This window comes from Hemitrygon akajei, chromosome 31, assembly GCF_048418815.1.
Source record: "Hemitrygon akajei chromosome 31, sHemAka1.3, whole genome shotgun sequence".
NCBI classification, from domain to species: Eukaryota; Metazoa; Chordata; class Chondrichthyes; order Myliobatiformes; family Dasyatidae; genus Hemitrygon; species Hemitrygon akajei.
The window spans coordinates 30,236,326-30,257,728 of NC_133154.1; the positions used below are offsets into that span (position 1 = coordinate 30,236,326).

A 21,403-nucleotide genomic window follows, 5' to 3' on the forward strand; every position below is an offset into this window, starting at 1 on the left:
CTCTGGGAATGGATTACATGATGGGTTCTAATCATGAGTTTGGAGTGTATATACTGTATATTTGATAATGCATATGCACAATGATTTACCAACTAGCATTTAAATGTCTGATCACAGCAGAAAGCAAAGGTGTGTTCATTGGTGTGACTGTAATGAAACCCAATTTCCCTTGGGATCAATAAAGTATGTCTGTCTGTCTGTCTGTCTGTCTGTTGTAGTCATCTAAGTATGTCATTCAGGATTCACTTCCCATGTTTGTCATTACTACCTGACTAAAACTTGAATTCTACAAACAATTTAGTTCTAAGGTGGCACACTATAAAGTGTCAACTCCCTCTCAGGGAGTTGTTTCCTGGACAGAGGTGTGTCACTACAGTCAGGTGACGTGTACATGCTAACAACATTGAAAATAAATCTGGATCCTGGTGAAAGCTCAGTGTCCTCCACGGTGAAAGGAATTTTGGTGAGTACAGGAATTCAGTGGGAGGGCAGTGGTCTTCATAACCATGAGTTTGAGGCACAGGAGGATCGAGTGGACTGGTATGTGGTTGTGGTTTATATTATAGAACAACAGATAGGCGAGAGTGAGTTACAGGCTGAGTCCAAACCCAGGAGTTTGAAGGGGTTGTTATTGTGTTTGTAATATCTTGGTTTAAGACCTGGTCATGCTGTTGAGTTCATGTTCTTGTAATTATTTTATACAATTGAATATCTCATTCTTGTTGCTTAAAATAAAACTTCAGTTGATTAAGTTAGGCTTGTTATGTTAGCCAATAGGATCTGTCTTGTTGATATTTTTTTTCCAAAGTTTGTGTGGGAAAAAGAGTGGAGTAGCCATTTTACAGAGGGTATAGGATGGAAAAAAGACACAAAATAAAAATGGAAATGGACAACAAACATCATTGAAGAACATGATGAAATGCATCCATTTGGAAGGACAGATGCTGCTCTCAGAAAATCCTTATGCAGATTTTGGTTTCACAGAGAATGTGCAGATAACTTTTAGTTCATTGGAGAAGGTTTTACGCTTTTCCTTGCTCATTGCATGAATACTTTGTTTCTAGGATGGGTGCTTCAGTGCAAAACCAGTTCCTACTGTGTGCAAGCAAAATGAAACCAACTGGATTGATTACGCCAGAGTCAAAAATATTTTGTCAATACAAATTTAATATAAGTTTATATTGCTTCCTGGTGAATAGTTATCCATGGGTGTGTCAGTATTCATACAAGTAAGAATCCTACTTTCCCTTAAAGGGACATTAAAACTATTATGTTTGAATTTACCTGAATCATATTTAACCTAGATGAGTTTATTTATTGGAAATGGCCTTTTCATCATTATTCCCATGAATTGTAGAGTTATGTTCCTGTTTGCTTGTATTCACAGCAATAGCTAATTCATTACAAGCCCACGGTGAGAGGGTTACATATTACATCTGTAATGAGAGAGCTATGGAGAGTGGTGAACCCAAGTTCAGAGTAAGGTCTAGAATTAACTCAGACTCAGACTGGAAGTACACAAGACAACACCAACCAAGTCCAAAGGCAAAATCACAAACAGTAATACTACAAATGGAAATCCAATGATTGAGCAGAGTGTTCAGCATGAGGTCTGTAAGTAGAGACTTTCCATGAAGGGATGAGGCAGACAATAATTGGTAGTCTGAGTCTTAAAGGGATAATGGCAGCTAACCATACTCTGGGGAATTGGAGTGCCAAAACTTGGATACCTGCCACTGTTTAGTCAGGACCATGACAGAACCACCTACTGGGCCAACTCCTTATGACCCAGAGCGATCATGATGGTCCAGGTGAAAGTCCTTAGCCAGCATAGGGTCCAGGATGTCCCATGAAGGAACCAAGCTTCTTCATTCTGGGCCATATCCCTCCCAATCAGTGAGGTACTGCCTTTTGGCTCAAACTATGTGGGTGTCCAAAAGTCACTATAATGTGTAGGTGGGTTATCCCGCAACAAATCCGGGAAGTGGAGGAGTTTTGGGAACTGGAGTCAAGGGGTTGGCACCCAAGAGTTTGAGGAAGAGTATGTGGAATGTGGCATGAATCCACATGCTGCTTGGGACTACGCAAGCTTCACCCAGATCAGGTTGTCACCCCAGGTGGTAGAGTACCCCAAGGCTAGACATTTGAGTGTTCTCTTTAGGTCCTGGCTGACCCTCTCCATTTGCCCATTGGTCTGCAGAAGGAACCTGGATAACAGACCTACCAAGGGCCCAATGAGCTCACTAAAGTCCTCCAAAACCTAGAGGCAAACTGGGGGCCATGATCGGAGACAACGTGCTAGGGGATATCGGGAACTCTGAAGATATGCTGCAACATGAGCTTGGCAATCTCTGAAGCTGATGGTAGTTTGGGAATAGGTATGAAGCAGCAGGCCTTGGAGAATCATTCTAAGAGCACCATGACTACTGCATAACCCTGAGATCCTGGAAGACCAATGACAATGTGCATAGAAATTTGGGATCTAGGGCTAGTTGGAATGGAGAGAGGCTGAAACAGAACTTGAGGCTGCGCTTGAGATTATTTCACACACAGACATCACACATTCACAGACATCTGTAGTCAAGCCTAGCAAACAGTAAAAGTCTAGGATGTGAGTCACCCCTGAATGCCCAGCCTGGTTGAAGGCGTGTCTCCAGTTGAGCAACTCCAAGCAAACAGTTTTAGTAACAAAGATACATCTGGATAGATCATTACTAGGGTCTGCCCCAAGTTGCTCTTGGGCTCAGCGTGCTATCAAGTCTGTGTTGCAGCAGATGAGCACCACCACTCAAGGACTGGGAATTATACTTGAATGGTTCTCTTCCCTGATAGGTGCTTTGAACAGTGAAGAGAGGGTTTCTGGTTTTTGATATTGTGATCTTGAGTGATATGTAATAAGGAAGATGAACCTATTAAAGAATAGGCACTAAAGTGCCTCCCTGGAATTCAGCTTCCTTGCATCTTGGAGGTAGGAAAGGTTTTTGTGGTTGATCCATATCACAAATAGATGTTTAGAACCCCCATACCAGTGCCTCTGCTCCTTAGGTAGCAGTTTAACGGCCAATACATCCTGATCCCAGATGTCATAGTTTGTCTTTGCAGGAGAAAGATGTCGCCAATAGAAGGCCCAGGGATGTAGTTCGTGATCTGAGGAGGTCATTGGGACAAGATAGCCCCAGCTCCCATGTCCAGCATGTCGGCCCCCACCACAAAAGTCTGTGTCTGGTGGAATGAGGATAGGAGCAGATGTGAGCCTTTGTTTTAACTCGGCAAAAGCTCCCTTGGCATCTGAGGTCCAGCAGAAGGGCCCAGTAGATTTCTTGTTGAGGTTGGTGAATGGCGCTACCACTGAAATGAATTTGCAGATGAACTGGCTGTAAAAACCGGCAAAATCTACAAACCACTGGAGTTCTTTCATGTGAGGTGGGTTGCAGCAAATTCTGCATAGTCTGGGTCTAATCAGGGTCCATTTGTATGTTGTCACTAGAAAAAACAAACCCAGGGAATGAAACTTGTTACATGGAATTTGATCTTTAAGCTTGACAAATAATTGGTTCTTGAATAGCTGTTGTAAAACCTGCCAGACTTGCAGGACCTGTACTTGAGTGGACTGGGAGAAAATGAGTATATCATCTACATCAGGGGCTCTTAACCATTTTTGAAAAATGTCATACCTCTTTGGCAGTCGAGTGAAACCTATGGACCTCTTCTCAGAATAATGCATTTAGATATGTAAATTATATTCAGTTCAGAGGATACAAAAGAAACCAATTATATTGAAACATATTTATCTACATTTTAAAAAATAAATTTGAGCTATAGTAATATATATATTTCTTTATTAAAGTTTTAAATAACATGACTCTACATTTAAAATATAGGCCAGCTAAAAATTAAATTTCATTTTCTAAAGACATGCAGGGTGAAGGTTGTTGCTGCTTAGCTTGAACAAGATCAATAACTTGTGCGATAGTCATATTGGACATCCAATCAATTTTGACTTTTTTAATGGATTTAATTGAAAACCCTGGATCACAAATATATGTTCTTGCAAATGGAATTCACACTTCATAGCTCGCTTTACAAGATGAGGATAGGCTTCTGTCAAGGAACACCAGAATTCTCCAAGGCCTTTTTGAGGTAAACTCCAGTTGCAGTCAGTTTTTTGTCCCATAGTCAATGAATTCACCTTTGGTTAGATCAACATCTGTGACACAAAAGGAAAATGATTGTGGTTCCATGGTTCAACTTTAATGCCATCAAGAAGGAAAAACTTTTGACAGAGTTCTGAAGTGTTTCCAGGTCTTTGCAGATGTCTCTCTTCAAATAAATTGACAGAGAAATTTGTATCTCAAATCCATCTTGGTAAAGCTGTTTCCCCAGTATTTGAAAGTCTGCAAATGTGTCAGCCCCTACTTCCTTCTTCCATATCAACAGCTTAGCAAGAAAGCTTGAAATTTTTCCAACACATCTATAATGGTGGCTTCAGGACCTTGGACTGAAAGATTTATTTGATTCATGTGGTTAAAAATATCTGCCAGGTAAGCCAAACAATAGATACAATCCTGTCTTTTGTCCTCAAACTGTCCCAGAAATGGGTTTTCTCTTTCTTTCAGAAAAAGTGAAACTTCTGTCCTCAGTTGGAAAATACACTTCAAGACTGATCCCCTTGAGCCACCAAACTTCTGTGTAGTAAGAAGCACTTTGCATTCTGCACCCATTTCTTGACAAAGTCTTTTAAAAATGTGATTATTCAGAGACCTACTTCTAATAAAGTTGATGGCTTTTATGGTTGTTGACAAAGCTTCTTTCAAGGTTGTTGGAAGAGTCTTTGTAACAAGTGCATATCTATGTAAAAGGTAATGAGTGATGACAATGTGAGGAGCTTTCCTTTCTCGCTAAAGTAGCAAATCCAGATGCATTAACAAGCATCACAGGAGCTCCATCTTTGCAAAGAGCATGGAGTTTACCTTTCCAGTCAAAGTTTTGTTTGGCAAAATGGCTTTTTACCATTTGTCTTTTTATTTTCCAAAAGGGACTGACAAAATATGAATTCTTCTTTGATGGCATCAGCATGCGCAGAACAAACAAAAACAAGGAGCTGACTACATTGAGAGATGTCTGTAGTTTCATTTTCAGTGGGAATTGTGAGGCTGCCAATGACTTGCTTCAAAATGTTGAAAGAAATATCATCTATTCTAGGATGCCAGATCATTTGGTTGTTCTAGTCCTGTACTGACTGGACTTCAGAAGAATGAGGGGGATCTCATTAAAAGTTATTGAATGTTCAAATGGCCTCAATAGAGTGGATGTGAAGGGGATGTTTCCTGTGGAGATTATGTTTCCTGTCATGGGGGAGTCTAACACCAGAGGACATAGCCTCAGAATAGAAGGAAGTCCATTTAGTCTTAGTTGAGGAATCTCTTTAGCAGAGCATGGTGAGTCTGTGAAATTTGTTGCCAAGGCTGTTGTGGAGGCCGAGTCATTGGGTACATTTAAGGCAACGGTTGTTAATTTTTTTATTAGTTAGGGCATGAGGGGATACAGATAGAAGGCAAGACATTAGGCTGAGAAGAAACTCGATCATGCATGATGGAATAGCGGAGCAGACTTGCTGGGCCAAATGGCCTAATTCTGCTCATATCTTATGATCTTATCATCTTATAAGGGATCTGATTCTAGTGTTTCTCTCTGTTCCAGTCCACAAACCAGCTCGACGATTTCCAATCACAGGATTTTACTAAAGTCTCTCCAATAGTGTGGGGTTTATTTTGTTTGGCAATCTGGTAAGGTCAAAGTAAAGTTTAATATCAAAGAACATATATATTACCATATATGACCCTAAGATTCATTTTCTTGTGGGCATATTCAACAACAAATATATGGAATAATAACTTAACAGAATCAATCAAACACCACCCAACAAGGACAGTCAGGTGTAGAACAGAAGACAACAAACTATGCAAGTAAAAAAAGAAGAAACAATAATGATAAATAAGTAAGGAATAAATATCGAGAAGATGAGATGACAATACCTCAAAGTGTGTCCATTGGTTGTGGGAACTTCTCAATGATGGGGCAAGTGAAGTTGTGTGAAGTTATCCCTTTTGGTTTAAAAGCCTCATGGATGAGGTATGATAACTGTTCCTGACCCTCTTGGTGCTATTGTGCCTTCTTCCCTTTGGGAGCAGTGAGAAGGGTGTATGTCCTGGATGGTGTGGGTGCCTGATGTTGGGTGCTGTTTCCCCACAACAGAGCATTATGTAGATAAACTCAATGGTTGGAACCACTTTACTCATGATGGTCTAGGCCATATCCACTACGTTTAGTAGGATTTTCCTTTCAAGGGCATTGGTGTTTCCATACCAGGCTGTGATGCAGCCATTAAATACACTCTCCACCACACATGTACAAAAGACTCAGTTTTATGTATCATGCTGAATCTTCACACTCCTAAGGAAGTATAGGAGCTACCATGCTTTTTTTTTTCATAATTACTTTATCGTATGCCTTGAGAAAAGTATTTTACGAAATGGCAAATTCAAGTTTTGGAAGTGTCCCAATTTTTTTCTTCATGCTTTCTTTTCTTCAGCATTTCAACTTAACTTGGGTCTGCAAAAAATTAGGAAGTAAATATACAGTAGCTAAAATGAATAATTTGATTCAATTTATATATAGAGGGACAGAATGACCCAGTAACTTCCAGGCTCACCACAACCCATAATCACCCCATAAGGGTCACATTGCTCACCCCATCAATAATTTGTAGGGGCTGAGACCCAGTGTGTCATTGAGGCTGCTTGCAATCTCATCAGAATTCCTGGTTGATACATCAACCCATGTTTTGCCCGTCTGTAGCATTAGTTAAGGAAGGTTTGATTGTTTGGTTCATCCTTACTATGATTTCTGACCTCTGGGGATGGTAGGGTACATAGGAACCATTGTCAAATCCCTAACAGTTGGCACATTTCCTTCATCACTTTCCCTTTGAAATGTGCTCCCTGATCCGAGTCCACCTGGATGGGGATTGCCCACTAAAATCCTGAACTGGAATCCATGCAGCCGTGCTGGTGTGCAGACCCTTGTTGGGAAAGCCTCTGCTCACCAGGTGAAATAATCCACAATCATCAAGTTTTTCTCCCTGCTTTTTGGTGCGGGCCCTGTGAAGTCCATCTGGATGTTTTGCCAGGGCCCCCTTAACAGTGGATGGTTTGCAGCCTCACGTTTAGGCCTTCCAAGGGATATATTGGCTCAAATGATACAACAAAATTTCTCAACGTTGCCTCCCATCGCTGGCCAACACAAGCCCAGCTGGAGGGTTGTGATAATGCTCTGCCTTCCCTGATATATCACCGCATGATATAACTTCAATAGCATATGTCCAATAGATGGTAGGGCCACAGCAACTCCTGCTTCCCCGTGAGTTGAGCTCACATCTGAACCCTTCTTTGCTCCCTTTCTCCTCCATTCTCTTTCTCCTCTGCTTCCACCTCTCAGTAGTTTCTTCCTGCACACTTTCAATTTCAATTGCCTGCTGTTCATCTGCTGTCCCCGTCACATTAATGTCTGCCCATTCATTTCCTTTCTGCTCCTTACTTTCCCCTTTCTGATGACCCTTTACTTTAATCAGTTCAAACTCTGCTGGCAGCCTCACTGCTTCCAGCAGTCCTTGTCCCTATGCTGAATAACTGCTCCTGTTGAGGTTACATATCTTTGATGTCCCCATGCCATCAGATAATTATGCACCACCCCGAAAGAATTCCTGCTGCGTATATATATTTACTTGTCTCCCCTTACAATAGTGTATTGCTTCTATCAGGGCCAGCAGTTCCATTACATGAGATGAGGTACCTCCTGGCAATACTCCTATAGCAAATTCCTCACCAAATGTTAATGTGGAGAGAATGTTTCCTGTGGTGGGGGTATACAGGACTAGAGGGCATAACCTCAAAATTGAAGGGCGACCCTTTAGAACAGAGATAATTTGTTTTTTAGCCAGAGAATAGTGAATCTGTGGAATACTCTGCCACAGACTACAGTGGAGATCAAGTCCATGTGTATATTTAAGGAGGAAATTGATCATTTCCTGATAGGTCAGGGCATCAAAGGATATGGTAAGAAGGCAGATGTAAGGGGTTGAGTGGGATCCGGGATCACCAATGATGGAATGGCAGAGCAGACCTGATGGACTGAATGGCCTAATTCTGCTCCTATGTCTTACGGTCTTATGTTTCCTTCACCACAACCCATCCGGTCCGTGACTTCCCATCTATGTACTTCTGAGACACATCTATAAAAAAAATTCCAACATTTCCCTTTCTAGAGATGTTTTTCTTAAACCAATACCTTCTCCTGTTGTTTCCATTTGGCACTCATGCTTCAACATTTGTTAGGATGGCGCTTGTGGGGACATTTACTCTTACTATTCTCACTGACTTGTCTTTAGGATGAGAACTGTCTCCCAACTGCCCTTCTGCTGTCAGTGACTGCTCTCAGCCTCCCTGTATTCAGGAGCTCTACAATGGGATGGGAGTGTGTCATATGAGTTATCCCATCATCACAACAGTATCGCTTACTCATACTGCCCACACTGCTCAGTCTAAAGCTGCTATGCACCAGGGAAATTCTGCTACAACGTGCGTCTGGTTTATTGAATAATATGCCACTGACCTTCTTGTGTCCCCAGGTCCTGCAGCACCATTGTGTTATAATTCCCTCCCTCATTGCTGTAGTGGTGGTGGAAGTGGTGAACCACATCTGGTAACACGAGTGCAGGTGCAGAGACCAGGGCTTTTGTGATATTTGTAAAAACCTTTTCCTCATCTGACCCTCATCTTAATTCCTCAAGACGAGGAATTCACTCTATTAATAAAGGCCTTTATTGGCTCCATAAGTGTTGAAAACCCTGGTATGAAATTACGGCAGTAATTGAATAGACCGCATGTCTCCTACTCCCCTTACATTTACTGGGCAGAGATATAGCCAATTGCAGAAAGTCTGTCATCTGACATATTCTTCCCCCGCTGGGAAATCATGTAGCCTGGGTACTGTGCAGCTTGATTTCCTATCTGAACCTTGTGTGGACTGATTTTAAACGCCTTGTCTCGTGGTATCACTAAAACACTGGCTTTCACCTAAAAATGTCCTGCTTCTTACCTTCCAAAGCAGTTAGTAGATCATCTACATATCATAAGATGATCGACTGGTAAGGTGTTATATTGAGCTTTTCCAAAGTCTGTGCCATAACTTTATGAAAAATGGATGGGCTATTGGGGAATCCCTGGAGGAGTCTGGTCTACCTACACTGCTGCCCACCCAGGGTGAAAGCAAATTGGTCTTGGGACTCAGGTACTAAAGGGAGTCCACAAAATCCTTTAGCAATATCCAGGACAGAGAAAATTTAATGTTCTGGAGACAGGCCAATCAGCATTGTTACAAGGTTCGCCACAATAGAATGCAGTCTCAGCTTGGTCTTATTAAAGGCGATATAGTTTATTGTTAACCAATATGATCCTTCTGGCTTCTTTACTGGTCATATTGGTGAGTGAGTGGTTAACACTGTCTCTCTTAATATCCTCTGGTGTTTCAGTACTTTCCCTATACTCTGGACAGTTGTCAGGGCATCAGATTTTGTAGTATGCTGTTTATGGGGTTTATGCAGGTCACCCTCTATCTTAACTGGTTTATCTTCACTTGACCACAATCTTATTTGTGTCTAGCCCACACTGCTGGGAACTGCTGACAGAGTAACCCATAGCCACCATCCTGGCTCCAGTCCTGAGGATCGGAGCAGCTGTGGCTATGCTGACTAGGTTGTGTATTCCATTGGATATACGTGTTCAGTGCCCCTGACTTTTCCATATTATTTCTCCCTTTCTGGAATCTATAATGGCCCCTGCCAACCTCAGTCACTTGTCTGACCTCACCAGCTCTGTAATCTAGCCTGCAGCTATGGCTTGAGAGGCCACAGTTGAAACAAATCCTCTCCTTTACTTTCCCATGTCTATTCAACAGTTCCATGCCGAGTTCCCTGGTCACCAGCACACAAAGCAATTCCTCTGTGACATCACAGCAACTACAGCCCCTGCCGCAACTTTACAATTTTTCATCTCACTCCTCTGGTCTATCTCACTAGCCCATGATACTATTGCAGGGGTTGGTCCATACTCCACTATCCGCAAATCTAAAACTTCCCAGTGAGCTGAGCTCAGACGTTCCTTCAGCATTTTTAGGAAGACTGGGTCATCCCTCCCTGGATTATCCAACCTGACTGCTCCTCATACACATTACATACATTCTGCATAATCTATGGCAGCCTCATCAGCTCTCTGAATTACTAATATTATTATTCCGCAGTTAATCTCACCTCCTGCAGGCTCTGCTTCACCTCCACTTTGAAGAAGCAATATCTCTTCATTGCTGGAATTCCCTGGAGTTGCCCACATACTATCCTGCACTCCCTGGGCCATACTGTCCCATATATTCCTCGGGCACTTCACTTTTACCAACATGAAACCACATTCTTAACAATTGACTCCAACATCTTCACAAACAATGAGGTCAGACTAACTGGCCTATAATTTCTTTCCCTTACCCTCGCCCTTCTTGAACAGTAGAGTGACATTTGCATTTTCCTGTGGAACCATGCCAGAATCAATTGCTTCTTGAAAGATAAACAAGAGAAAATCTGCAGATGCTGGAAATCAAAGCAATATACACAAAATGCTGGAGAACTCAGCAGGCAAGGCAGCATCCATGGGAAAGAATAATCAGTCAATGTTTCAGCCCAAAATGCTGTCTGGCCTGTTGAGTTCCTCCAGCATTTAGTGTGTATTGCTCTGCTTCTAGAAAGGTCATTACCAAAGCCTCCACAATCTCCTCAGCCACCTCTTTCAGAATCCTGGGGTGTAGATCATCAGGTCCAGATAACTTGTCTACCTTCAGCTCTTTCAGTTTCCCAAGAAACTTCTCATTAGTAATGATAACGTCACACACTCATGCTCCCTGACACTTTCAAACTTCCGGACTACCCCTAGTGTCTTCCACAGTGAAGACTGATGCAAGATACTTGTTCATCCACCAGTTCCTTATCCCTTTTACTACCACTCCAGCATCATTTTCCAGTGGCCGGGTTACCACATCACCTCTCCATCACACTTTATGTATCTGAAGAAATTATTTATATCCTCTTTATTATTGGCTAGCGTACCTTCGCATTCCAGTTTTTCATATTTATGACTTTTTAAGTTGCCTTCTTTTGGTTTTTAAAAGCTTCCCAATCTGCTAGTTTCCCACTAATTTTTGCTTCATTATTTGTCCTCTCTTTAGCTTTCATGTAGTCTTTGACTTTGCTTGATATTCATAGGTGTATCATCTTACCTTTAGAATACATTTTCCTCAATGGAATGTATCTAACTTACAGTTTCCAAATTACTTCCAAAAATTCCAGCCGTTGCTGCTCTGCCATCATCTTTGCCAGTGTTCTTTTCCAATCAAATTTGGCCAGCTCCTCTCTCATGCCTCTGTAAGTCCCTTTACTCCACTACGATACTGAAACATCTGAGTCATATTCATGCAATGGGGTGTTGATTGCATTCATACCTATGCAGTCATTTCTGTCATATGGATGTCTCCTAGTCTGCGACTTACTCTAGATGTTGTGGTCTTTGAACTGTATTCATGCAATGGGATGCTGATTGCATTCATGTATATACAGACATATATCAGTCAATTGGATGTCTCCTGGTCTGCAATTTACTCTAAATTGCAGCTTCCAGAAGACCATTGCTCCAAACCACATTTTCAATTCAATCTACATTCCATACTCGGATCTGAAGGTTGCTTGCCATTGAAATTAATATTTGTTATATACCCCAAATCCAGAATACACCCTAACAATAGATTCTTAATTAGTCAGGGCAAGAAGTGACGTGTAGAGAAGGCAGGAGATTGGGGCTAAGGGGGAAATGGATAAGCCATGGTGAAATGGGAGAGAAGACTTGATGGGTCAAATGGCCCAATTCTGTTTTATGACTCTAATTGAAGTCATTGTGGCTCTAATAGGTGGATGGCATGAACATCGATTTCTTGAAATTCCAGTAATTTCTCCCACCCTTCATTGTTCCTGTTTTCCTCTCTCAACTTATTTCCTTACCAGCCCATCTCCTCCTGCTCCTTCCTTTACTTTCATAGTTTTCTGCCCTCTCCAGTCAGATTCCCCCTTCTCTAACTCTTTCTCGCTTTCAGGAATCAGCTTGCCAGCTTTTTTTAACTTCATTCTTCCTGCTCTCCTCGTTTCACCTATCACCTTGCACTTCTTCATTTCTTCCTCCCCACCCCCACTTTCTTGTTCTAACTTCTCTTTTTTTTTCTCCAGTCGTGATGAAGGGTCTCAGCCCAAACCTTCGACAATTTACTATTTTCCATAGATGCTGCCTGGCCTGCTGAGTTCCTCCAAAATTCTGTGTGTGAAACACCCAAACACTAATCCCTCCTACCTACACAATGTCCATATCTCTCCATCTTCCTTACATCTATGTGCCCATCCAAATATCTCTTAAAAGCCTTTAAGTTATTTGCCTCTACCACTATACCAGACAGTGCATACCAGGCATCCACCACATTGAGTAAAAAAATTACCCCTCACATCCTCTTTGAAACTACCCTCTCTCACCTTCAATGCAGCACCTCTTTCTTTCAACCCTGGGAAACATATACTCCCTGTTTACATTATCTATGCATTTCATTATCTTACAACTTTCATCTGATCTCTCCTCAGCCTCCGTGACTCTAAAGAAAACATCCCATTTATCTAGCCTCTCATGATAGCACATGCCCTCTAAACCAGGCAGCCTCCTGCAAAACCTCTTCTGCACCCTTTCCAAATCCTCGACATTCTTCCTGTATTGGTATAACCAGAACTACAGTACATGCAATACTCCAGATGTGGACTCATCAGAGCTTTATAAATTTACAACATAACCTCCTGAATATTGAACTCAATGCCTCGATAATTAAAGCAAACATTCCATGTGCCTTCTTAACCATCACCATGACCTGTGTAGCCACTTTTAAGGAGCAAGTACTTGGATCCCAAGATCTCTCTGCTCAGCAACACTGTTAAGGACAGTAAACCGTCTCCTTGCATTTGCCCTTCCGAGGTACAACACCGCACATTAATATGAGTTAAACTCCATCTGCCATTTCTCTGCCCATATCTGTAACTAATCTGTACCATGCTGTATTCTTGGCCAGTCTTCTACACTAACCACAACTCCACCAATCTTGGTATCATTACTAACCCACTCGTCTGCATTTTCATCCAGGTCATTCATATACTTCACAAATATCAGAGATCCCAGCACAGATCCCTGCAGGACACCACTAATTACAGACACCCAGCTTGAGTAAGTCCCTTCACCCACTACCCTCTTTTTATGTGCAAGCCAGGTTGAATCAAAATGGCAAATTCGCTGTGAATCTCATGTATGTTAATTACCTGGAATAGACCCCAAGAGGGACTTTTTCAAACACCTTCCTAAAATCCATGAAGACAACATCCATTGCCCTACCTTCATCAGTCTTTCCCATCACTTGTCAAAAATTCAATCCAGTTAGTAAGACAGAACCTGCCCCACACAAAGCCATGAGTTTCCAGAGGCTCATTTATCCTATGTCTAAGAATTTTCTCCAGTAATTTCACTACTTCTGACGTGGGTCCATAGTTCTGACGATTTTCCTTCATTTCCTTCTTAAATAGAGGTACATTAGCCACTCACCAACCTCCAATTCCTTGCCTGTGGCTAGAGAGGACATGAAGATACTGGTCAAGGCCCCAGCAATCTTGCTTCTTGCTTCCTTCAATAACCTGTGGTAAATCCATCAGGTCCTGGGGACTTATCCACCTTAATACTCATGGGGAGACACAACACTTCCTCCTCCTTGACCTCTAAATGCTTTAACATATTTATACACTCAGCATTGATCTCCTTAGCTTGGGCCCACACGAGTGTCCATAGCTACCATTTGGCTTTAGAGAAAGTGAGAGGAACCAAAGAAAAAGACTTTCAGGGTGAGGACCAGTTCTTTCAGACAGAGGAGGGTGGTGGTGGAGGGCAATTAGTTGGTTCTTTTGTCAAGAAAGAAGCACGGGGCTTTGAGGAGGATAATGGAGGATAGACGATTATTAACAGAATCTCCAGCTTGAACGTGTCTGGATCTGGCAGCAGCTCAGAACAAACTTGGATCCTGCCTGCTGGAGTGTGAGAGTTTCTGGAGAGTGGTGAGGCTCTTCCAAAGTATGTTGTCAGGCCTGCCTACAGTTGCTCGCTGGTAGGCCAGTGTGATTCATACATTGCTGAGTTCATGATGGCTCAATCATGCTGTAATGAGAGACCAAGTCCAGAGTACGGTCCAGAATAAATTCAAAGTAAAAAGGGTGATACAAACAAAATCCAAAAGCAAAAATCACAAACAGTAGTACTAGAAATAGAACTCCTATGATTGAGTACTGAGTACTCAATAGGAGGCCTTTAAGTACAGACTTCCCATGAAGGAATATGGCAGGCAATAATTGGCAGTCTGAGTCTCTGAGAGACAGTGGCAGATGACCATACTCCGGGCAACTGGAGCACTGGATCTTGGATGCCAGCTGCTGTTCAGTCAAGACCATGACAATATCACAACAGATCCCTTGGAGTGAGTAACAGAAGGGTTCTTTGTGGCGTGATGTTATTCAACAATAGACAACTGGGAATTAGTTACAAGCTGAGACCTAATCCAGGGGGTTGGCGGTTTCATACAGAAAATAAACAGATCACTGGGACTGTTTTAGAGGCAGGGATCTAATGCAGGGATTTGGGGAGATTATATGTTCAATAACAGATTCCCAAGAGTTAGTTACAGGCCATAATCTATTCCAGGTGTCCAGAGGGACTATATATAAAATAACAGAATCCCGGGAGTAATCTAGAGGCTGGGATCCAATCCATGGTATCCGGAATTGTTAACTGTAAATTAACAGTTCCCAGTGAGTAAATTAATGTTTGTGATCTACTCCATGGATTCAGGATTGAGATGCAGTTGTTTTACTGATGTGCTCTGTGCCTTGTCTGTTCCATTCATTTTGATTCAAACTGTGTGTGATGCCCTTGCTCTGACTTGGCAGACATTTCAGGAAACGACTGTCAAATGTCAGTAACTGGGGACCCTGCTGCCAACAAGATGAAAATGGAAGAACCCTTGTTGCTGGTTGATAACAAGGATGGGAAGCTGCAGCTTAACCCAGAGGCTCTGAAGGTCCTGCGGTCTATTGAGGATCCGATGCTTGTTGTGGCTGTGGTTGGTGCTGCTCGTACAGGGAAGTCCTACCTCATGAACTGTCTCGCAGGTGGCAAGAATGGTAAGGGCAGTGGCTGTAAACTTCCACCTTTAACCTTTCACCTTTATTTACTATCACTCTTGCAGAAATTATCCTGAGACCTGGGACACACAGAGCACACTTGCGTTGTCAAGCTGTCAGTAGTGGGAGATGTACTGGAGACATCCGTTGGTGTCATGTTGGTGTTCCCATCACTGTTTTTGGCAATGGATCTAAAGACACTTGGGGAATTTCAACAGCTTGGTTCATATCTCGGATGCAAGAGAACACTGGTCTCATTAATGGTGACCAGAGTTACTTGCTGTAAAACCAACTCTGAGTCAACCATCAATCGTTCTTTTAGACAAACTCTACAACAATCATTCTTCCCATGTTCCCAACAATTCCTCCCAAACCCTATCACTCTCTCACAAACGGGGTATAGGGTACTCACAACCTGCACATCTTTGGGCTATGGAATTTGGCATTTGTATTTGCAAAGTTTACCTTTCTGCCTCTCTGTCTCTCTCCCACTGCAGGATTCTCAGTGGATTCAAACATCCAGTCTCACACCAAAGGAATCTGGATGTTGTGTCAATTCCTTCCTGAGAGACCCAATGAGGTCCTCCTGTTGTTGGACACCGAGGGTTTTGGAGATCCTGACAAGGTCAGTCCCTCCTTCACAACTATCCCCCTCCTCAGAACAGTGGTTTCATTACCAAACGGGTAACCCACAGACCAGAGTTCAAATCCCACCACAGGCAGTGTGGCAGTTTACAATCTAGATTTAAAGTAAAAATTAATGAATTACTTTATTAATTGGTTAACATTTTTATCACAGATTCATGCTGAAGTTCAGGGAGGAAATCTGCCATATGTTTCATTAGAACTGCATGTGGTCCAAGACCATTACCCACTCCATTTCCTGTCCCACCCACACCAATTCCCATCCTCATCCTCCCAAATGAAAAGGATGATAAGATGCCATGAGAGTGTGCTCTCTCCGAGCACTGTGGTGGAGAGCACTGGCCCAGATTCTGTCTGTAAGTCTTTCCTTGGCCATACATCTGCTCCTGGTGGCATTGACAGCAAGGATGCTGTGGAGTGAAGCCTCTGTAAACCCCACCAACCTCTGTAAAGACTGAGCAAGAAATGTACAGATGCTTATCCATTAGACTGATCTCTGAGCAAGAGCTCTCACTAACTGGTTGTCTGTTCACCTGCAGGGAGACAAACACAATGACAATTCCATCTATTCACTGGCTATCCTTCTGAGCAGCATCCTCATTTACAATGGGCAAAGAAACATAGACCAGCAATCCCTACAAGACCTACAGTATCCTTCACTGGTGTCTCCCAGTCCTTCTCTTTCAGGATGATATCTCAACAGTGACCAGTGTCTCTCAGTACCTCTCTCTCAGGAATATCAGCACAGTGACCGATGTCTCTCAATCCCACTCTCTTGGGGAGATATTATAGCCCCTGTCTCTCTCATTGGGATATCTGTGCACAGACTGATGTTTCTCTGTCCTTTCTTTTGGCTTATATCTGTATAGTGACCATTGTCTCTCAATCGCAGAATCATTGAGTTTTACAGCAGGAAAAGTATCCCTTCAGCCATGCTTGTCCACACCAAATAAAATTTTTTCTCATTCCATTTTCCAGCATATTCCCATATCCCTCTGAATTATTGTCATCTTCAGACCTATCCATATACTTCGTAAATGTGTCTAATGTGCGTGCCTCACCCACTTCCTCTGCTGGCTGGTTCAATATAATCACCACCCTCTGTCAATATGAATTGACATCTCAGGTGCTTATTAATCATTTCACTTTAACTGTAATATTATATCCTGTAGTTTTTATTTCCTCAACCTTACAAAGATCACTGACCCTAGTAATGTCCTTCATGATTTTGGTATTACAGCTATGAGATCACCCCTCAATCTTCTATGCTCCAAAGAATAAAGGCCAAGTTGTTTAACTTCTCAGTTCCATTACTCCTGGCAACATCCTTCTAAATGTTTTGTTGTACTCGTTCTGGTTTAATCATATCCTTGCTATAACTGTGTGACCAAAACTGTACACAATACAAAAGTGTAACCACACTAACGCTTTGTACAATTGCAGTGTCACCACCCACTTCAAATATAGTTCATTAACTGATGAAGGCCAGCCTTCCCAAAATTCCTTCACTCCCCCATCCTCTTTACTTTAAGAGAACTGTGCACCTCTACTCCAATGGGACCTGGAGCCCTTGCATTTAATGTAAAACTCCTACAATGATTAGTCCTTCCAAAATGTAACTCTACTTACTTATCTGAATTCCATTTGACATTCCTGAGCCCAGCTGCCAGCTGACCAAGATCCCACTGCACTTGCTGGTACTCCTCTTCACTGTCCACAGTGACAGTAAAATCATCTTTGAGAACTGTCCATCTCCAGCAGTTCCACACATACTTTTCCACCTTGATCTTTCAGGTGCACTAGTCACCCCATTTTACTCTTTTTTCATTAATATATTTGTAAAGTCACTTGGACTTCTCCTTAATTTTCTTAGCTAAAGTCACCCCAATCTCCCTTTTGTCCTCCAAATTTCAACTTGAGTTTACACTGGCATCCTCCATATATATTCAATGATTCACTAGTCCTAGCTACCTTCATCTTCATCAAAACTTCCTCTTTTCATGACCAGAATTACAATAATCCTTGACATCCAGGGTTCTCTACTGCCAGCAAGAATGACTGGTACAATGACTGGTGCTACTCAGTCTCTCTGTCTCATGGGGAAATCTGTACACTGACCAGCACCTCTCAGTTCTTCTCTCAGGGGCAGATCTGTACAGTGACTGACATTCCTCACTACTTTCCTGCCAACCATTCATTCCTTTATCCTTGATGTTGCTCTTAGTTTTGTGACTGAACTGTCTAAGCGGATCCTGATAAAGTCCCAGCCTGATGGATGTAACAGTTGGGACTATGTCCGTTTCTTCCCTGAATTTGTCTGGGTGATCCGTGATATGACACTGGAAATGAACATCGATGGAAAAGATATGATTCCGAATGAGTACCTGGAGTACAATCTGAAACTGAGGGACAGTGAGTATGTGGCAGTGCCAGTCTCTGAGGAGATAGGGTGAACTTGGAAATGGGCCAGAGAAGGGAGGGAACAGGGTTGAAGATAGATAGATAGATAGATACTTTATTCATCCCCATGGGGAAATTCAACATTTTTTTCCAATGTCCCATACACTTGTTGTAGCAAAAACTCATTACATACAATACTTAACTCAGTAATAATATGATATGCATCTAAATCACTAACTCAAAAAGCATTAATAATAGCTTTAAAAAAAAGTTCTTAAGTCCTGGCAGTTGAATTGTAAAGCCTAATGGCATTGGGGAGTATTGACCTCTTCATCCTGTCTGAGGAGCATTGCATCGACAGTAACCTGTCGCTGAAACTGCTTCTCTGTCTCTGGATGGTGCTATGTAGAGGATGTTCAGGGTTTTCCATAATTGACCGTAGCCTACTCAGCGCCCTTCGCTCAGCTACCGATGTTAAACTCTCCAGTACTTTGCCCACGACAGAGCCCGCCTTCCTTACCAGCTTATTAAGACGTGAGGCGTCCTTCTTCTTAATGCTTCCTCCCCAACACGCCACCACAAAGAAGAGGGCGCTCTCAACAACTGACCTATAGAACATCTTCAGCATCTCACTGCAGACATTGAATGACGCCAACCTTCTAAGGAAGTACAGTCGACTCTGTGCCTTCCTGCACAAGGCATCTGTGTTGGCAGTCCAGTCTAGCTTCTCGTCTAACTGTACTCCCAGATACTTGTAGGTCTTAACCTGCTCCACACATTCTCCATTAATGATCACTGGCTCCACATGAGGCCTAGATCTCAGAATTCAGTGTGTGAGAGGGTGGTGGAGGAAGGGGCAATCTGTTACTTTTGAGAATTTGTGCACACACACTCCGGGGTCTCCCAGCTCATTGACATCTCTCATTCCCCACATACTCTGCATTCCCCTGCCCTGTTCTCATTCACATACCCTGCAATATTGTGATTCCCATGTACACTGTCCTCTGGTTTGATGGAATAAATGCACCACTCCCACACAGCTGACACCAGTTTCATCTAATTGGCTGGGTGCACACACTCTCCCACACACAGACCCCTCTCAAACAATATGATCCTCAACTACCTTGTTTGACACCAATGTCACATCATTCCCCTCCATGACAAGTCACCCATGACCCAAATACAATGCACTTGATGCCCCTCCCACACATCCTGTCCCTCACCATCACACCTCACAAACTGCCTCCCCTCTATTTCCTTCTGTCCTTCCCCTATTCCTCCCTATTCCTCCCTATTCCGCCCTGTGGGTAACAGTCACCATGTTGGGAATGGGAGAACAGACTCAGTAAGGGTGATTCCTGCCTGATTCCTGGTTCTGTTTTACAGGGGAGATCAGTGAGCAGGACAAGAAATATAATGAACTCCGCAGGTGTATCCGCAATCATTTTCCCTCACGTTGCTGCTTTGCATTTCCCATTCCCACACACCGGAAGAAACTCAAGCATATCCAGGAATTGGAGGACAAGGATCTGGATGAGGATTTTGTTATGGAGCGGCAGAACCTCCTCAATTACATTCACACCCACAAGAAACTCAAGAGAGTTGTTGGGGGTCAGCTGGTCACGGGCAGAAGTGAGTAACCGGGCAAAACCTCACCACCTCTCTTCAGTATAACACACTAAACTGGCAAAAGAAAATCTGCAGATGCTGGAAATCCAAAGCAACACACACAAAATGCTGGAGGAACTCAGTAGGCCAGGCGACATGTATGGAAAGAGTAAACAGTCAACATTTCGCACTGTGTCTCTTCCTCGGGACTGAAACGGAAGGGGAGAAAATCAGAATAAGAAAATGATGGAGGGGAAGAAGTACAAAGTGAAACCAGGAGAGGGGGAAGGGTGAAGAAAGGAGCTGAGAAGTCAATCGGTGAAAGAGATAAAGGGCTGGAGAAGGGGAAATCTTATAGAAGGGGACTGAAGACCATATAAGAAAGGGAAGGGGAAGGGGAAGCAGGACACGTGGAGGTGATAGGCATGTGAGAAGGTGTGAGAGGAAGACAAGAATGGAGAATGGTGAAGGAGATGGGGGGGGCGTGGTTGGGCTATACCAGTAGTTCAAGCATTCTACGTTCATGCCAACAGGTTCAGCATCTTCACTCTGTCCTCCAGAAAAAGCAGAATTTCCCAGTAGCCATCCATTTCAGTTCTACTTCGGTCCTATTTTGAAAATATCACTGCGAGGCCTTCTCTATTGTCATGATGAGGCCAAATTCTGTCTGGGTAGCCTCCATCTTGATGGCATGAACATTGATTTCTCTAACTTATTCCCTGCCCATCACCTCCCTTTGTTGCTCCTCCCCCTTCCCTTTCTTCCATAATCTTTTACCCTCTCATTTCAGATTTTCACTACTCCAGCCCTTTATCTCTTCCACCAATCAATTTTCCAGCTCTTTCCTCCTCCTCTCCTGTTTTCACCTATCACATGCCACCTTGGACTTAATCCCCCCACTCCCACTTTCTTATTATGATTTCTCCCCTTCCTTTCCAGTCCTGATGAAGGGCCTTAGCCCAAAACACTCACATGGAATGGGAATATCTTATCAGAATAAATGGAAATGTGGACAGTGAGATTGAAAGGGAAGAGATTTGGAGGCGTACAAATGGGATGTACAAGGGATGTGAGTGAGAAGTTATTAGAATCTCATTGTAAGTGTGTAGAATGGAAGGGAATGGGAAGATTGGAATCCTTATGGGAATACAATTAATGGGAATGAGTGGGATGGTGTGGCATGGAGTGTAGAGGGGAGGAGTGAATGGAAAGAGATAGAGTCCACTGAGAATGAATGGGAAGGGTTGGAAATTTGGATCGTGTGAATGAATGGGAAAGGAGTTGGGTCCTCTTGGGAGTATGAACAATGGGAGAGAACTGGAGGGGGTGGTGAATGGATGTGAGTGAAAA

The 21,403-nt window shown here is 42.8% G+C and overlaps 1 protein-coding gene across 1 annotated transcript in view; it reads left to right on the forward strand.

The window, feature by feature from the left end:
- Positions 1 to 414: 414 nt before the first annotated feature.
- Positions 415 to 21,403, forward strand: part of LOC140719035 (guanylate-binding protein 1-like) — a 29,531-nt gene continuing 8,542 nt past the window's right edge. The window contains exons 1-6 of the mRNA XM_073033388.1: positions 415 to 463; positions 15,167 to 15,400; positions 15,898 to 16,025; positions 16,585 to 16,694; positions 18,270 to 18,457; positions 19,832 to 20,077. Of these exons, the coding sequence (XP_072889489.1) occupies positions 15,190 to 15,400; positions 15,898 to 16,025; positions 16,585 to 16,694; positions 18,270 to 18,457; positions 19,832 to 20,077 (883 nt within the window). The 5' untranslated portion in view covers positions 415 to 463; positions 15,167 to 15,189. The remainder of the gene's footprint in view (positions 464 to 15,166; positions 15,401 to 15,897; positions 16,026 to 16,584; positions 16,695 to 18,269; positions 18,458 to 19,831; positions 20,078 to 21,403) is intronic.